The following is a 20,070-nucleotide window of genomic DNA, read 5'->3' on the forward strand; positions in this document are numbered from 1 at the left end:
AAAATCGTATAAATACAATTGGACCTGCTAAAAAGAAACAGTCGAAAAGTACCAATATTGAAAAAGGAAACTCACCAGATAAATTTTTGGATAATGAAATAATTGACGTATCGTGGATCGAAAATATGAAATATGTAAGAGTAGTATGCAAAGATGAAAACGATTTAACATTAAATAACTTAGAAGATACATTTTGGAATGATTTGAGTTTACCTACTAATTGGAATTTAAATTATTTTGAATATACGGATTAAAATTTGACGTTTGTATTATTATCACACTATAGTCCTTCTGAAGTGATAACTAATCTCAAGGTCATCTAACAAAATAGAAGATTCATAGTCCACAAGTGTCCGCACAAACACATGGGCACTCTTTATGCCCTAACTGTCGTAATGTGATGACAGGGTTATTAGTATTTACCTTAGAATCAGTGGAGTTGTGTCTTGCCACTAAACTAACGAGGCAGTAAAATGTCACAATTTTGTCCTAATATTCTATGCATTTTACTCTATGGATATCCAGCTTAGACCCTACTCAAACATTAGGCCACTGTCGAAGTGCCAAATATATATTTCTTAAAACAATCGCATAGATACCTAATACTTATATTACGTAATCTATTCTAAAAGCGAAAGTAACTGCCGGTCTTTCTGACTTCTGTTGCTCGTCACCAAATCATTGAACTAAATTTGATGAAATTTGGTTTGAAGAAAGCTTGAACTCCAAGGAGGTATATTTTAGGCTACTTTTTTAAACCTAGCCTATCGACCAAGCTCTAAAACGAGAGTGTATAAATATAGGAAGAAATAAATAGGTATTCGGGATTTGTTGCTGCAAAAAGTTTGAGTAATAATTATAATTAGTCACATAATGGATTAAATGAAACATGTCTTATTTATGAAAATGTATTTATTCATAACGTTCAGAATTATTTTACTAATTTCGAAGACAGCATGCAAAGCAAATATTAAAATTGTCACGATTATTATAATTATCATAATCCTAATGTCACATGATATTTAGGCCTCTCATTATTTAATAATCAATTAGGTCCAAATTTTGAAATCTATAAATAAAACATCCATACATACAAAAATAGTTAAAAATAGCAAAATTTTCAGCCGATCGATTTATTTAAACCATTTTTGATGGCAAGCGATCTATCAGTCAGATGGTAAGTGGTCACCACTGACTCCATAGATATTGGCGTCATAAGAATGGTTTACCATTCCTTATGATAAGGCCCACCAAACAAGGAAACTAACATCTTACGCTCCTTGCGCCTGTAATTACACTGGCTATCTCCCACGCCATATCGGAATACAACAATCCCAAGTATTGCTACTTAGCGTTGCCTACCACCAAGTGACCAATAATTATATCTACACCGAACAACATTTTTTTTAATAATATTAAATATAATCTCATGCAAAAGCTACATTTTATTTAAAATTTACACTAGTAATAATAACATCCTGTGATTTCATTTTCATCTTTATAATATATAACATACAGATTATAATAATACATATATTTTAACAACACATAGTATATATCAATAAAAGTTCTACAATATACAAATAAAATGTTTTAAATGCTCTATAATGGAATTGGATAATTTAATTAATATTGTTGATATTCAAGCAACTTATTATATCGCGAGAATATAAAACATTACATATTCATATTTTTAATGTAAAATATAAAATATATATGATTAGTATTCTTTACATATTGTTTTCCAAAGTAAGTCGATTGAATAACATGATGACAGAAATATTTATTGAGTAAATTTTAGAATAAGGAAAGAAAAAACTATTTATTTTTTATTTTTGGCTAAATTTTATTTATCTATTGAAATTATCTATAAATAAAATATATTTTACCCAAAGTTATTAACTACAAATTCCATTTACGAATTCTTACATACATTCGTAAGATCATGTTATAAATAAATAATAAATATCACAATCAATGAAAGACCTCTTTTATAATTTATTTTAACAAGAAATATTAACATTATGTATATCATTTAATACTTATGACCTATTTACTATTGTAAACTACTAAACAATATTTTACTCCCAAATAAGGTCGACGCCACACATGAGTTGCAACAAAAATAATTATTGTCTATGGTATGTATGGTATTTCTACAATATTTTGACGCAAGACGGCGACGTTTAAGACAATGAATAAGGAAAAAAAGATCATAGAAATAAATTTAATCTTGTCTAAGTGTCTTAAGACACTTTATCGAGCCCGATTACATTTTATTGATGATTTCTAAAAAAAAAGTATAAAAAGGTTTTATTCAGCAATACTACGAATAATTGGTTATGCGCGAATGTGTAGCGCCGAAATACATTAAAAATGCAATACATAGCCTATCAGCTAGTTAATATATATTATATAACTAAAACCATAGTTACTCCCATTACATATAAATGCATTATAAACAATAAAATATGTCATATCTGATTTTGACATATATGAGGAATATATAAATGAAATATATCGTTTTTTTTTTAATTACGACTATGTACTTGTATTATTAAATACTCAATAATTTAAACAACAATTCAACTACACAAAACATGAATTTCGTTAAGATACTATCTATCATACATCACACAAAAATATTTTAATATATTCCAATGGTAATAAGGAATTGAATATATTGTACTTAAATGTAATTATGTTTATATATATCTAAAATGATCTTTATTGCGTAAAATAAAAAAAATACGTTTAATATAATATATTTATTCTATTTATCTTATGAATGTTTAAAATAACGTTCCTTTTTAAGGAGTTTTAGTAACGAAAAGAAGCAAATTGTGATAGCATTATTGAGCAGAGCGATTTATTGCACACATTTTAATTTGTCGTTCAGAACATACCTTAAAAAAGAACTTTATTTTTTTTTAAATAATTTTCTAAACGGCTAGTCTATAAATTCCAAACTGGATTTTCTAAGTAAACACAATCTTTATTTCTAAGATCCATCTCATCTGCACCCAAATTTATATATATTATAAATAATGATTATTGGTTTGTTGCCATAAATAATTAATATTGACAAAATGTTGCCAGACAAAAAAAACAAATAAACTTGCTGTAAAGCTGAACAAAATTATACCAGAACCTGCCCAATATATTTTAACGCTGATTTAATTTAAGTAATAATTACTCAATTAGGGTTGACACAAGCCTTTTTAATTTTAATTTTTTCTTTAATAAATTTACTATCTATGTAAAATGTGAAATTTTATGGAATACAGATAAATTATTGAATATAATTAGAAACTAAATTTTCCTCTGACCTTGAAGAATCCCATGCTCGTTTTGTTGTGAAGTAGAGACGTGAGACCTACATAGCTTTGTATAACGATCGGGGAATGGTGTATGCAACACGGGGATGTCATATTTTCGACAGCCCTTTGCAATTTTTGAGCAAATAGTTCCATATCGAAAGTCGACCTTTCTTCTATGCCGCCATCTTTGGACAAAAAGACATATATTTTAATCATCTTCATTAACTATATTCTATTACTGATGAATGTTGATACAGATTACGAAGGGAGATTGAGAAGTGGTAGAAGGGGGTTGAAGGAGACTGGTGAGTTAATGCTACCCGCACCTACCCTGCTATAGATGTGCCTAATCTGAGCTAATAGGCTATTTGACGGGTTTTTAAAATCCATTTTATATTATTCAGTAGAGGTCAAGGAACCCAGTAAAAGTTGATTTTTTTATTTCTAGTACATATTTGCCGAAAAACGTCATATTAAAAATTCCATCTTTAAATAACGCGCGAAAACGATACTTGGACAATATGGCGCTGCAATGGGGTCGGTGACGTCACTTTGCTGTATTTTAATCCGTGGTACATATAGTAGAAAAGCAAGGTTTACAAGAAAGTTATTTCATCATAAGCCCGGCCAATCAGGAGCGTTTTGTGTCACGTGACAAACGTTTGAAAAAATGCATTTTAATTTATTGATTTTTGAATACATTAAGTATTATTTTCAAGTTTCGTTAGTAAATAACCATTTTTAAACTCATAATATACACTGATTACAATAATTCAAGATTTATTTTTCGCATTGTCAAATAGCCTATTGCCTTCGCCGAACCTTAGAGACCTATAATGCCTAACATTACAGCTTTTGTAGTGTGTAAGTGTGTGTGAAGAAAAGAGGTGAACCATTTCTTGTGAATGCTTTTGCCGATGAACTTTGTCCTCCATCCAGTGGTTTTGGAACTGAAGTGCTCATTATTAGTCTGGTAAGCTCTTATGAGATGGGGTGTTTCCATTATTCGCACAACACATCATTTACAAAAGCCATTGAGAAATTTAAGATACAGTACAATTTGGATTTACAGGAATGTTGCTAGTATTCTTGATACCAAGCATCGTGGTCTATATGGATAGTAGCTATTTTAATGTTGATGTATATCCTTATTTGTGAATAAATAAATGCTTATATTAAAATACAATGAAATCTAGAAAAGCTAATTTTATTAGAACTAATAATTTTGACTTAGTATTATTACCCTTGTGCCAATAGATGGGATGAGAAGCAAAGGTCAGGAACGGTACATCTTGACTAAAAGGGTTCCAAACTGTCTTCATCGGCAAAGGTTCACCTTTGTTCCACATCAAGCGCACCCCACGAAGGTTTCGTTCCCTGTAATAGCATTATCCAGAATTTACTGAGCTGTTACCAACAAATCTATATTTTTTTTGTTAGATATCGTATTTCTCCGTAATCTACATGCCTGTATCATGCAAACCCCGGACTATGTGTCCTCTTAAATGCAATCAATGATTTCCTCGCGATGAGATAAAACAAGGACCACTTTTTTCTAATATTAATCTGATTTAGCCAGACAGAAAAACTAGAACTTGCTGTATAAGATTTTAAATTAACATGGTTATTTTTATTATGTTTTTTATTTTTATCCGTTGTATCTCGATATTTCGACATTATCTACGAATGTCTTGTTCACGAGACACGAGACTCGTGAACAAATGTTTTGTTAACAAGATAAAAAACATGGCAAATATCGCGTAATTAATAACTGCAATAATAGAAATTGCTTTTTTATTTTAGTATATTCTAAATAATATTACATTAAATACTCTTTGCTGACTTTACATTACAAGTATTATTAATATTATAAATATTTAAAATTTTATGTAATTCAAAACTGAAGGGATTTAGAATCATGCCACAAAGGTAGACTATTATCAGTAACTATATATTACATATATGTTTTAAGTGTAATATAAACAACATTATTATTATATAAGAAAGTTAATTATAACAGGTAGCAATTAAAATTAATAATAATTACAGAAGTGATAGCATGCATGAAACAACTGGTAATGTGGGCCAAGTTCATTTTTTATTGATTTCAAGTAGCAATATAAGTTATTAGTGTTTATCTCCGCTTGCAAGAGAATTAAGCATTTTACAGTGTCAATGCGTCGGCAACAATTAGATCTGGTGCTATGCCTTGCGTTAATCGATCAATCATAATATACTTCAGGTAAGCTCATACAAGCAGTATCAAAATCTTACAATCGAATTTAATGTTAAAACTACCGTTGACCGTTGTAGAATTTTACAGATGTGTCATTTCATAGCGAAACCCTACAATCAAAACATCTGTCTGATCATAAAAGCTTAGAATACAACCCTAAATTATCTCAAATTCAACTCTCAGCATAAATCATTGATATTTAATTAAGCCAAAACAGTTCAAAATTACAAAATTGTTAAACATTATTATATACAGAAATTTGATTATTATGTACATATTTATCGATGCATCCAATCAATAAATAGCCAATCTAGCTCAACAGATAATGTTAACTGTCAAACTTCATTTATGTTAAAACATTTAGTAATTACAAGCCGCTAAGATTTAACATTAATCGTCTATCAATGACAATATAAAATCATTCCTGTGTTAATATTTGAAATCTACGAGATAAACTAAACGAAGTACACTAGCATAGTTATTAAAACTTCGCTAAAGTATCATGCACTATTTAATAACACAAAAAAGCACACTAGCTCTTCAATACATGAAATGGGCACGTTTCGATAATGTACACAAAAAAAAACGACTTTTGAAATGTACTATTTTATGTATTTACGAGAGTGCGATGCAAATGCTTATATAAAAAATCATGACAACAGCATCTACAGCAACTGAAAGTACCTAGGTTCAAAATACTTGTAATCGAACAGTTTAGTTTCGTCGGTTGAACTTGGCCGCCTGCACAGGCGGTCTATGACGCAATCTTTGACGACTGTCGTCACGCCCGTTGCTATACCGTTAAGACGTCTATAATAAGATTATATATATAGTAGGAGTTAGAAGTAGTTATCATCTTAACCGATGATTGCATTGGACTTTCATGTCAATTTGTGTTTGTAATTCATCTCGTGCTCGTAAAGGAAAACATCGTGAGGAAACCTGCATGTGTCTAATTTAATGGAAATTCTGCCACATGTGAATCCAACAACTACTGAAATATGATCCAAGCCTTCTCCTCAAAGGGAGAAGGGGCCGGAGCAGTGAGAAATGTACAGGCTATTGTTGTCGTTTGTTGTTATATTTAGTAAATTAAATAGGAACATATAATAAGTTATAATATTGGAATATTTGGCTTATTTTTATTATTAAAAAATTTAGAAAAAAATAAATAATTCGCATCAACAAACATTGACCAGATATGACTAATATTATAAAACACTTACGGTACTAATGAAGATGGTGGGTAAACTAATTCACCGATAACAATTGTGTCCAAATCGTCTAAATACGTCTTTTTAAAGTCCAACTGCTTCATCGCTATGAAATCATATTTTATAGTCATAACTAATCTCGAGGTTAAGAGAACGATTCTTTCTTTTTCATTATCCCATAGTGTTATCCTAAAAGTAAAATAATAAATATATAATAATGATACAATTCAATACAAATCATGTATAAAAATTGATACCCAATGCAGTTCAATAAGAAACTATAAAACTTCTAGAGGGAACACTGTTCTGAAAGTTGCATTGTTGATTTTAAAAGGCTTAAATTTGTATTTCTCATTGAACACACATGTATATAACTAAGTTTAATGTGTATTATGTTAGTAACTGTTAAGTTAAATAAATAAAGAAGGTAACTAAACCATTGTTGTAAAATAATTATATGTAGGTACATTACCTGGTATATTATTTTTTATCACCAGTAATATTGTTGTAACATTTTACATTTACAATCTAAGTTACAGTTTAAGAATCTAGTATGTATAATAAAACAATAGCAGGTTGACAAAAATATCTACTTACTCCGTCAATAACCAGGAACCTAAGTATTCACCGTCTTCAGGAAACAATAGTCCCGTAATGCACTCCTGTATGGCATTCTCAACTACTCCTTTGCGGAATGTAAAGAAGTCCTTAATATTTTCACTGTTGAATGGAACATCGTACCGAGGATAAACAGTCTGCACTGGATCAGTCTCTTGCTGAGCATTTGTTTGACTCTCTGTTCTGGCATCTATTTGGAACAATAAATTCTTTTAAACAAGGACAAACAACCTTATTGTATATGTTTACAAGATTCAATTATAATTGACACACTAAATACTAATAGTAATAAACACATAGTAATTATTAATGTGTGGGTTTTACACCAACTTTTACCCATTTATGAAATTAATTTGTGCTTGTGTGATTGAACTAAGAATTGGTGCAAACCTTTGGTACTGGGACTATAAAATCATAAACAAATACAATAAATGTTAATGTAGGATTTTAAATATGGTTTTTAACTTAATAAGCAACAATTTTCTTTTTTAATTTGCTTAAAATTTGTTCATTAAAAACTTCCTATTTACATAACTGTTTTAATAATTGTATAATAGTTTTCAATTCAGAATTTTTTTTTCAATGTACTGAAAACAATGTTATGAGCAAATAAAGATAAAAAGGCCACTAATTAAAACTTGCTTTAATAAGATTTCTTAATTACAGCTTATTTTAAAAGTCATAAATTATTAATGACATTAATAATTGTTCATAAAGCATTTTTAGATGGAAGGGCAATTTCTTAAGCTATAATAATCATTGTTTTTTTTTATATTTACTTATATATGTTTTATGCAAATATAAATAAATATTAATACTCTCATGAACAATACATGCCACCATAATCATACCACATAAACCAGTTATGTTATTTATAGTAGCTAGGACTAGAAGTTTTAATATTTTACATAAAATATTTTTAAGCAAATTTAGAGAACAATGATCACAATATTAATTTTATCATCAAATTAATGAATGTATTATATAATATAATTAATTTTAATCTATATTGATAAATAAAATACTTTGTTGTTTATAATTTATCTAAAGTTGCTATTTTTTTTCCCATTCAATTAAATAGATGTAATTATCATTATTGTGTTTATCATATTATGCACATACATTTTTCCCTAGCATCACATAGATTTATCATATAGCTAAATTACATAAAACAACATACAACACAAAAAATATATATTCTGCCCCATATAAGCTCATAAAGGTAATAAGTCCAGCAAAATTGACATTAAAACATTTTATTTAAAATAAATAATTATTTTATGACATTATTCATATACTTACATAATTACTCTTATTAAAGAGTGCCATATTGGTAAATTTGAAGGGTATTGAGTGCAATACAAAATATAATTTCAAAGATGACAAAAACATTACTTAGTAAAACATAAATTTTACTAAGAAAAAAGTAAAAAACAAGTGTCTTTAATAATGTTAACATATTAGAAAATTAAAAATGCATACAAATATTATTCTAATTAAATATAGTATACGAATTAATGACATTGCAGTAGTGCGTAAACGTATAATATTCAGAAATTGATAAGGAAATTACTTGACTAATTGTAATTTCGTATTCATTATAAGCATACGTTTATACTTTCTATGTCATAATATTAAATTGTAATGACGATCTAATATGTTTATTTACCTGCAAATGACGAAGACGACGAGGTCAGAGAATCTGCACCAGATAAAACCGAAGGATTTACTTGTGTATTACTTGTATTTGTATTTGATTTTGCTGGTTGAGTAATCCGAGGTTCCGCGGTAGCATTTTCCGACGACAATTGCAGAGTGCCGCCACGAAATTCAAGATCTTCGTCCAATAAATCACCCATTGTAATTCCTTAAATATTTACCTTTTTCTCACTTACTTGTATGCGTAAATAATCGACCGGCTGATAATAAAATGAAGTTTTTAATTCAGTGTTGCCGTTTATTTTTGTAAGTGTTTTTTGTCGAATGGCAAAAATAATGACTGTTGTACACAATCGCATTCAACGTGTTGAAGGATGTGTCGACTAACAACATATTATATACCAGTACTGATATAATATTATAATACTTCTTTATACATTATTTACTCAACTTAAGTAACAACAAAATCTTGATATCTAAAACCTTGATATATGTCTAGATTGGTACCATGCAGTTATTACATATTCTGCCGACTAACAGCAATATGTACTTAGTATTGTTCTGTTCTGTCCGCTTGAAGTCTCAAGTCTGAGTGAGGCGGTTTGTAGGCAGGCACAAAGATATAATGATAATATGATGATAAAATAGCTTGTTTGTGATAGGATTTAAATCCAATTAAATCAAAGTGGTATATTAAATATAAAGAAGCATTAAACTTGCTTATTAATTATCAAATGACTAACTACAACTGGTTTCTAAAAAACCACCGAGAAAAACCACCAAAGGAAACTCAACAAGCGTTTTTTGGTTAATTTGCATTTATTAAATAATTACAGAAAGGTTGATTTGTTATCAGTCCATAATGTATACTACTTTAATATACTACGTTAAAAATAATATTTAGCCCCGAGGCTATAAATTATTTTCGCCGCCATCTTTTGCTTGACAAGATCGAATTGATAATGGTTCCATTGCCCCAAGGTACTTTTGAGGTAAATACTTACACACACACTAAACTGTAACAATTCAACTTATTCATACACACTTATTCATGATTGCTGCAAATCAGAATCCAACCTCTTTAACTACTTGTGGCTGGTGGTATTTGATAGTAAATAGCGAGTTATATATTATAATACAGGTTTTAAGCAAAGGTATTCTCCTAATCTTTCGACTTTCAAAAATTTTCAAATGAAACAGGACTTAATTAAAAATATTTATTATTATATTGTACAAAGATCCTTATTCATAAGTACACGTGGCAACACCAAACATAAAAAATAGATATAAAATCTCGTATAAAATCTCATTGATTTACAAGAATTAAGTATAATATATACAGCTGTACATTAGATTTATAAAACTTTAAGATAACAGAGTATTTGGAAGAAAAAAGGTAGAGTGTTTAAAAGGAACATAAAATAAAGAATATTTATAATTTGCTTGAGTGTTTTGTTGAATCAAACATAGGAAGAATTTCATGGACAAGACAAATTTAAATATTTTCAATGAAATATCGTTAATTGGCAATATCATTGAAACTATTAAGGAAGCTAATTGTATGAAATTTATTGTAGATAAAAGAATAAGACAATATGGTAAGGACGGTATAAAGTACGACGCGATTATTGCGAGCACTGTAAAATTACAGGCTTCAGTTTTGGGCGCCACTGGTATCGGCTCCATATTAATAGCAGCGACACCTATCTTTGGGGCAGCGCGGCGGATACACGATGCACTGGTCCATGCAGTAGACGTCGGCTCCTTCCCGACCCTCCAGCTCACCAATTGCTTCACAGACTTGTCTGGGGATTATTTTAAAGAGATACTTTAAATGACATATATTTAAATGATTTTTTTGGTTCAATATGTGAAGATCTGTTTCACAAAAATGTACCTCATCGTAAACAACTAATTCAGTTAAATGTGAAGTTATGTTAGTTTAATTTATCACAACCATAATAAGTCGTTTTAAAATCATATAAATCTTGAAATTGTATGGACAATATTTGAAAGTTTTTATTACAATATTTTAGGTAAAGTAAAACTTGCTGATGTCTCACTACTAGGCAAGTCCTCCTCGACTTTTGAGGAGTAAGATTGGAACTTATTTAACAAAATGTTATATAGTTTTCCAATTGTATATTCTTATGTAGGAACATTTTTGCCAACTAACTCTCCTTTCTTAAGCTCCCTCAGGTTTTTCCGGTGACCTTTCCCGGGTTTTATTTCGAAAGATTCACATTGGAGATGCTAAATACTCACGGGCATTGACACAGACTCTCAGGACAATTGGGAGGGTATCGCAGGCAGTTAGTCTGACACCAGCTTAACATTCCAGGTATTACACGGTAACTAAGCGATGGCAGACAGACTTGATCCCTGAAAATATTTAAAAAGTAATATTAAGAAAAAATAAATCCTAAAATGTTTTTTACATGCAGTATAGAGATACGTTAAACAATTTTAGATGAGTATAAAAATATAAGGAAGAAAATTGTTTAGGACCGCACTTAATTAATCTGAAAATAATATTAATTATAATCGAAGTTTATACATTTCTATCAGTTACCAGGTTGGATAATGGATAATAGTAATAAGTGTCAAGAAAATGTCTGTAGATCAGAAACTCCTTATTGTTCCAAAACGTGTTTTCAGTCAACTAAAGAACATTTATATTAAGAAAAACATTAGTCCTTAATGTTTATGGAAAGGTACATTATCATGTTACTAACACGTTCATGAATATTTTTTTCACTTAAAGAAACACTGGATCATTTCATAGAAGAACATAAATTTGGCGATACAAGATTAACCAACCAAATTAAACAGATACTGAAAAATAAATCGTACAAAATCGCAATTCACCTCAATAGGATAGATTATATCAACAAACAAACATTAATCAAAATATACAGGAAAACACAGATCAATAGAACAGAGAAACAAGAAGACCGAACGATACATATAAGTCACAACATGTTAGTCACATTTCATATAACAATCCTAAAAAACAAGATGAAAATTAGAATTATTCACAACATATAAAGTCCCAAAGAATCGGAGGATTTTCCGACACCATTGGCCCAATCCCATCATTCCGAGAACACAAAACAAATACCTAATGACGTGAGGACCTACATCCGTCTCTGTTTCACTATCAGATATATCGTTGCTGAAAGAAAATCAGTGATTTTATACAGTGCCGACATGTATATAAATACAATTTCACATGATATGGTTACGTCGTTATCATATTTTACCTAATAGCACGAAATTTCTCTCTTTGTAATCCCTTCTGTATGTATCTGAAATATTAAGCATATGAATATTCTATACTTACAGTACATAAGAATAACTACGTAAACGCTACATACAATTCTGAATAATATATATTATAATGAATATAATAAAATTAAGTATGAATCGATAAATAATAATTAAGAAAAACCATATATACATTTTCTTTTTAAACATATAAATTTGATATTAATATACAAATATTACACGATCTTCAACCACTGACCTGACAACAAGAGGGTAGACATTTTGAGGCATGTTATAGTCTCTGTAGTACAACAAGAAGGGGTTGTCTTTTCGCAGGTCACCAGCAAACGCAGGCGGAAGACCACCGGTGCTGGTCACAACACTCACATCCGCGCAGTTCCTGAATGTTTCAGAGCGACCACATCCGACAGCTTCCGTGCCGTTTGGACATATACCCCACATGTTTCCTGGAAATGATTGAAATATTATTGAAAGGAAACACTGGTGCTAAGTTCGTGAGTGTTGAAGTATCATCAGTACAGAGAAATACATGATATGATACTATAAATCATGTTTTGACATACAGCGAACAACACACTGGTAGTATGATGTTACGTAGCCCCATCAGGGTACAGTCAAATATTCGGTTTTTCGGTTTATGTCAGTGAGCTGCTATAGTTTAAAGCACGAAGGAGATCTTATCTTCCAAAATTCGGCATAAATGATACTTAATGTTTGTTGCAAATGTCTATAAACTGTAGTGATAGCCGCTTACTGTGATAAGTGAAAGGCAAATCGGCAATTTGGTGTGGTAAAGTTGCTCCTCTGCCGCCCTAGGTATTATAAAAACAATCGAAAGAAACATCAATTTCCTTTAAACGCCATTTTGTTATTTTTATCGATCCCTTAGACTGCTATTTAAGATCACATATTTTTAAATATTTATATCGTACCGTCATTGATATGTATACATTTGCAACTCACCTGTATAATATGTCCATTGTAAGACGCATTGCGTACAAGTTACGTAAGGAGGTAACCTCACTCGATATCTGAATTGTTCTTTCTTGGCCGTGTCTAGGGGTATAAGGAATCTGTCCTCTCGTGTTCCAGATATGTAAAGAGGGTACCTAAAATTAAATGGCGAATTATTTAATGACACTAGAGAAATTTTATTAAAACGAAAGTCATTCCGTTCATGATAATATTACGTGAAATATGACACTCTTTTATTAAATTGATTTCAAGATTATTGGAAATAGCAATTATATTAAAAAAAAATACAATAAATCTTAAAATCAATTTTGAAGAAGACGGGCGTTTTTGATAAGTTTTACTTTTTATATATTTCTTGTAATGTAATTTTGTACTAAAAAAAAGTAAAACAAAACTAAAATTTAAATCATGCTGTTGTCAATACAAACTAAAAGGTCATCAGTTTTAGTACAGATAATAAATACAAGTGTATAGACTTTTCATATAACATTAATCTTTTTCTTTATCTCCAATATTGTAATAATTACGTCAAGCTAAACATTCGTTACACGTGTTAACAAAAGCTTTCTCACCTGTCAAAGCACTCTTGAGTCGCCTCTTGCTTCGGATTGTTGTTCGGGCAGAGCTTTAGTATAAATGTGCCAAGATGATTCGCAGTTAATTCTACTTCTATTTCTATTTCCTATAATCAAATAATACACCACTATAGGTACGGATCTTGTGTTAAAGATAATGTTTGAAGCTTATATTGCATATAATGCATTGTAAATCGACGGATATACAAAAGTATGTTGTTGTTTTTTTTCTTTTTGATTTTTTAATTGACCGATACTTAAATATGAAATTATTATGAACTTAAATTAACCATACGAAAACTGACTGCTGTAAGTCCTGATTTTACTGTCAATACTCGATTAATCCAACGACTTTCTTCGGGTAAAATAAATGAAAATTTTTAAGATTTCATTTTCTAACTTAATTTTTGACTAATATGGTCATTTCATAGACATTATTACAAAATATATAAAATGAACATATACCAATAAAAAGGATTCAACTCTAAAATGTGACCATAACTCAAACTCTATTCGATCTGAAGACAAAAGAATCGCTAAAGAAAATTAAGCTGTAAATCCGAAACTTATCACAGAAAAAAATAGTAAAATCTTAAAAAGTTATATGAAACATTGACTAAAATAATCATACTATCTGGTGAGGTAAGTTTTTCGGCTTTCAAGGGCAATCAAACAACGTCTCTTAGTTGTCTTAAGGCCTTTCGATAAGAAAGTCAGCAGCCTATATCAGCTTCTTCAAATCAGGCCGGTAGTTAACAACTTTATTTAGAGTTAACATGTAGTAAATATTTAGAAGTAGATTTTTAAGCACGAAATGAATTATAAACACAAATGAAAACATGATGATTAAGTTTACTGAAAAATGATACATTTCACTGGGCTACCTCTTCATAAAATAAGTTTCAGAATAGTCCTGCAGTTAAGTACAAGTTAAGACATCTAAATATTATCATATTTGATAACGATTGAATTGAATGGTATCAAATATAAGATATAATTCTACCTGTCCAACGCTGTAGTGCCTGGTAATGATGCCCTTGCCGTACATCCCTCCGGCCTCATGGGGTCGGGGTTCGTTGAGGTTATCTGCGTCACCACACACGCCACACCGCCCTGAGTTCTGCTCCCACTGGACTAAACACACGCTTAATTAGTTTAGTTGAACCAAAGAAGTAATTTGTAGACAATGTATGAGTAATATCTATGCCTATACTTACTATTGTGTTTTTATACGACGGTAGAATAAGTAAATATATTAGCCATTATTGTTGTTATAAATTTTAAATAATACAAGTCCATAGATCGTTATCGAAAAAAGATATCTCGAAAAATAAACGAATAATATAAAGGTCAATAAACTTTAAATGCAAACTACTTATCAATAAACAACCTTAAAATGTTTGCTAATATTCTGAATGCAATGATTGTCACCCAGACAATTTCTTATGGGCTGACGTAATATTTCCCAAATTGCACGACTGACCGGTCAAGTGGTCGCTTCTTCAGAAAACTAAATTCATATAAAAAACTGAGACGTCTTAATCTACAAATACATTCAACCAGCAATGACTATTAATATTATTAGTAAACAAACATTTAAAATCTTGAAATATTTTTTGTGTATGTGCGTTACTAATGCGAAATAAAAATATTTGCAAATACATTAATGTAATATAATTTTATGTCAATATAAAATCTTAGATGAATGGCAGAAATTAGCAACGAGTGAGTGTAAAAAATAAGCTCTTAAATCAACTCGAGAAGAGCGCAGTCCTGTAGGACAGCTAGGTACCGAAAGAGAGATAACACGCAGATGTAGTAACTTATGCTAAAGGTAATACCTTAAACTTACTAATTATTTCGCAGTTAACATTTACGTAATCAGACCATCAATAGTTATTTCAACATCAAATTATGGATACTAGTCCAGATCAACTCTAAAGAGTAATCTGGATCGTACTGAAAATCAGTTCATCAGAACTGATTTTCAACAGAACGAAAAATTAAAGGTCAACATTTAAGATCTGTTGAATTAACAGGAGTTCTGACCGGCATATCCACCGCAGAAGAGCTCGTTGTCATTATAGTTGACAGGGTTTGGAAAACCAAACCTCCACATAGAATTGCGCGCGGGAGGGTCCATGAGGCGACCATGACCTTCAGCGCCACGACGAGCACTGCCTAACATCTGGAAATTAGATTTATTGTTAAACAATTAATAATAAACTCGAACATCTATTATAATAATAGGTGCTCATATATATTTTTAGGACAGACTCACAAAGTTAGCATTTTTTTATGGAGAAAGTAGTATTGGTATTACTTAGTAAACACTATTCTTTATTAATTTATTCAAGTCTATTCTAGCAAACCCCCATGAGTTCATAAAGGTAAATTTTTTCTTGATGAATATACCAACTTAACATCAATTGTTAACACTGTAATATAATATTTACTGTGTTTTGATTTTTGACAACTTTAAAAAATAATAAAGCTTTTACGTAGAAAAACATGCCACTTTGTAATAAATATCTATGAGACAAATCAAATAAAATTCGATGTTACTTTTATTAAAATGTCGTGAAAATTTACCGAAAAGATAATGAATTGAACGTTATGAAAAATCGTATAAATTTAAAATGTTATACGTTTTAAGTTTATAATTGAAGTATACATAACATATGAATATGTTGAGATTAATTGTAAGTACTTACTTGCAGCAAAAATATCCAATATGTGAGAAATGATGGTCCGCCGCGTCTCCTTATTTCCATCTGCAACAAGTGATTTAAATTTAATTAACTAAATTAAAAATTGGTGAAAATTAATCGTAGGACTTCAATACCTAAATATTTTAAGAGAAGTCAAATTTATAAAATATTGTTTTACTTATAATTGTTATACATGGTATTTTTTTATTATTGAATGTCTTTCAAATACTTTTATTAAATTAACTTCAATTAACTACAGGCTCAATGTACAATCGGGGATAGAAAAGGTTCGTCATTTTAAGATCTATTTTCGTTTGCTCAGTATGAGCAAAAATCTGCTTCACCGATTGCGAATGACATATTGCGTCGCAATGATTTGATGTTTAGATTCAAAAGGTACTAAGAGTTTGAAACTTGATAAAGGAATGAATTTGAAAACTGACGATGGTTTTCTTACTCTCACTGTACATAAGATCTAGGTTTGCAAGGCTGTTCGCACAATGGAGATATGAGAAATGATTGATATCTTTCACAGAATCAATGTCTAAAAGCATTGCTGATCACTTAACAACAGGTGGCAAATTTGGGCTAATTATTCGACATAAAAAACGAATAAAATACATGTATATATATCGGAAAGAACCTTTAAAGAGTAACCAGCGTTGGTAAACTAACGTAATAAATGTTTTTAACAGTGAACCGTAATTTAATTTATGATCAATGTTAAATTGAATTTATGATAATGATAGTGTTAAGAAGATCATGGCTACATCTCTGCCAATTTACTCCTTAAATACAGTAATTATAAACATTTTATCAGGTTTATAGTCCTAAAATGTAGTATTTATACATATTTCTTATTATAATTTTGGGATATTTCGAAAATACCTCATTGTGAAAATAACAAAACGAATAGAATTATATACGTCTACTTTAGTAGCTGATATATTTATGACATCAGATTGTTGTAATCTGATACACTGACAGATACATTGTTAATTAATTTCTGATGAATATGGAGCATGAGCGTATTTGCAAAGATTTGAAGTTCATGGTGAGTATGATCTACTAACTTAAGTAGAAGACTCATTAGATCATAATTAGTAATAAAAATATCCGTGAATATAGATTCATAACTCATGGTACATATATGCTCACAATATTAACATTTTGTTATCATTTTTAAATCTCGGAATTAACAAAATTGTTTTGTTTCTTTGCTGTGATTTTTTAGAGAATAATTTAAGACAACACAGGAACAAACATGTTTTCATGTTTTCTGATTGGAAGATGAATCTTTCACACAAAGACACCACACAGACACCATAACGCCGTCAAAGAGCCATCATCCATGGGATTTAAGATGTAGTTCATTCTACTCCTACTATGTATGTTTTTTATTTATTTACTTATTAATCATTAATTTGGCTGTAAAAAAATAAGTCTTTTGTTTGTTTAAAATTTGAAGCATGTCATGAAAAAAATTGGTAGTCCTTTCATATAAATGAGTCCATTAAAATCAAAAATAAAGTTCAATGTTTTAAGGCGGACAAACAGTATATTAGTAATTGCGTCTTACTTCGTTGGTAGCTGTCTCAATGAATCTGTGATTATACTCCATTTATTATCTTGATTTTAACAGCTGATAAATGTCTGATATTTATAATCACCATTAAGATAAAATGATTTATTGTTAAAGAGCACACGTTCGTATTGACCGATAAAACGCTTGGTTTTTGTTAATTAATATCAAGTGAGTCATCTTTAGTTTGCCTTTATACCTTATTTAGGGTTGCTACAGTGATATTTTCTTATTTTTACAAGTTTGATAGAAGAAAAAACACCGTGGCTATTGTGTAGTTTAATTCATATCTTCAGTCATTCTCTTTTTGCTCTATAAAAAATCTTTTACGCGTTTCCCCCATGTGAAGCGGTAACCGTGGGGTGTGCCTCAAAACACCGAAATATCCACTAAAAATCCAGCAGTAAACCTCTGTCTCATCAAGGTCATCACGGGATCGTTTGCGCATGCTACGGTATTCACTTACTGCAAAATATGCTAGCATTCATCCCTTAATAATACTTATTATTTTATGTCTCAGTAATCATTGGCAATAGTTAACGTATAATGCTTCGCATGCCGAAGTCCTAAGTTCATATTCAAAAATTATACTTAGTCTTACTTTTGAATTTTGCACCGTTTTTTCCAACTTTGCCGATCTATAGACTCATGATATTTTAACACCTATTACAGAAAGATGTATAGCAGAATCAAATTATTTTCCTTTTCTTCAACACTAAACAAATATTCGTCAAAACAAAACATGACAAATCACGCCTTATTTTATGACTCATATATTAAGCTTGTTCGCGAAATGATTCTCGCAAATAATTTACATATAATGACGAATTAAAGTTTATACTAAACGATTTTGTATACTTCGCATTTGAATGTAAACTCTAATACTTAAACAATAAAGTAGACATTAGTTTGCAATCGGTATTTATTTAGCTAAGGAGATAGGTATTAGTCAATACAATACAGAATCAAGATTATCCAGTTTGATGTTTACTGTCTATGTGATGAGATAAATCAATTATGTACAAGATGAAGATGTATGATCTGGGGATTTACTTTCCGAAGAATAAATAATGTTTCGATGACAATACATGAGTCATATACAGGAATCATAATTCAAAATAAATGGTCAAATAAAATTACAGACCTTTTTTATGCTATTGGTTGGGGCGAGCATAAAAGTGGCCACCACCGTCCATAGACAATGGCGCTGTAAAAAACATTAACAATTCCTTTCATCGCCAATGCACCACCAATCTGGAGAACTAAGACGCTATGTCCCTTGTGCTTGTAGTTACACTGGCTCAGTTGGCTTACTCCCCTTTAAACCCGAACACAACCAAGTAGTGTTGTTAGGCGGTAGAATATTTGATGAGTGGGTGTTACCTACCAATACGGGCTTGCATAAAGCCCTATCACCAAATAATCTGTTACTATTTTAAGAAAATTATGGGTACTCAGCGCAGAATACAATCATGAAATGTTAGGTTTACATTTGATATTTACTAATCATATCATGCGCGAATAAATTTAACAAATAAAATTATTGTTATAGTATAAGTGACTCCTTATTACATCAGCTCTCTGCCAGTGTAAGGCCGTTCCAGTGATTAGACGGAATAACCAGACAGACATGCCATTTTGGTATATGTTCCGTGTATACATACATACATAATATGCATTAATAAAAAGCGCTTATTTTAATGTTACAAACAGATATACCAATTTTATCGTATATATACTTGGCAATATACGTATATATACTCTATTCGCACCATGAAGGAAAAAGCCAAATTACCAACATTTTAGACCAAAGTGACGCGATATCATTAGTCGTGAACTTGATTATTCATAATATTCGTTATGGATTAGCAAAAAAATGGAATTTTGAAAGT

At 30.2% G+C, this 20,070-nt stretch overlaps 2 protein-coding genes across 5 annotated transcripts; both read right to left on the reverse strand.

The window, feature by feature from the left end:
- Positions 1–2,284: 2,284 nt before the first annotated feature.
- LOC124533736 (tumor protein p63-regulated gene 1-like protein) lies at positions 2,285–9,343 on the reverse strand. 3 transcript variants are annotated; one of them, XM_047109189.1, is made up of 6 exons: positions 9,058–9,343; positions 7,368–7,578; positions 6,783–6,959; positions 6,268–6,366; positions 4,564–4,697; positions 2,285–3,505 (listed from the first exon to the last, which is right to left on the reverse strand). In XM_047109189.1, exons 1-6 carry the CDS (start codon positions 9,245–9,247, stop codon positions 3,306–3,308), a joined length of 1,011 nt encoding a protein of 336 aa, XP_046965145.1. In that variant the 5' UTR covers positions 9,248–9,343; the 3' UTR covers positions 2,285–3,305. The 3 variants fall into 3 exon arrangements, with proteins under 3 accessions (XP_046965145.1, XP_046965144.1, XP_046965146.1); XM_047109188.1 differs by having other exon boundaries at positions 2,286–3,505; positions 6,241–6,366; XM_047109190.1 differs by lacking the exon at positions 6,268–6,366 and having other exon boundaries at positions 2,287–3,505.
- Positions 9,344–10,472: 1,129 nt separating this feature from the next.
- LOC124533901 lies at positions 10,473–16,662 on the reverse strand. 2 transcript variants are annotated; one of them, XM_047109477.1, is made up of 9 exons: positions 16,600–16,662; positions 15,935–16,073; positions 14,889–15,019; positions 13,883–13,992; positions 13,299–13,444; positions 12,574–12,781; positions 12,169–12,222; positions 11,313–11,429; positions 10,473–10,852 (listed from the first exon to the last, which is right to left on the reverse strand). In XM_047109477.1, the coding sequence occupies exons 1-9, from the start codon at positions 16,657–16,659 to the stop codon at positions 10,735–10,737; spliced, it is 1,083 nt and encodes a 360-aa protein (XP_046965433.1). In that variant the 5' UTR covers positions 16,660–16,662; the 3' UTR covers positions 10,473–10,734. The 2 variants fall into 2 exon arrangements, with proteins under 2 accessions (XP_046965433.1, XP_046965434.1); XM_047109478.1 differs by lacking the exon at positions 12,169–12,222.
- Positions 16,663–20,070: the final 3,408 nt, after the last annotated feature.

The sequence above is a fragment of the Vanessa cardui genome, chromosome 11 (genome assembly GCF_905220365.1).
Source record: "Vanessa cardui chromosome 11, ilVanCard2.1, whole genome shotgun sequence".
Classification (NCBI taxonomy): Eukaryota; Metazoa; Arthropoda; class Insecta; order Lepidoptera; family Nymphalidae; genus Vanessa; species Vanessa cardui.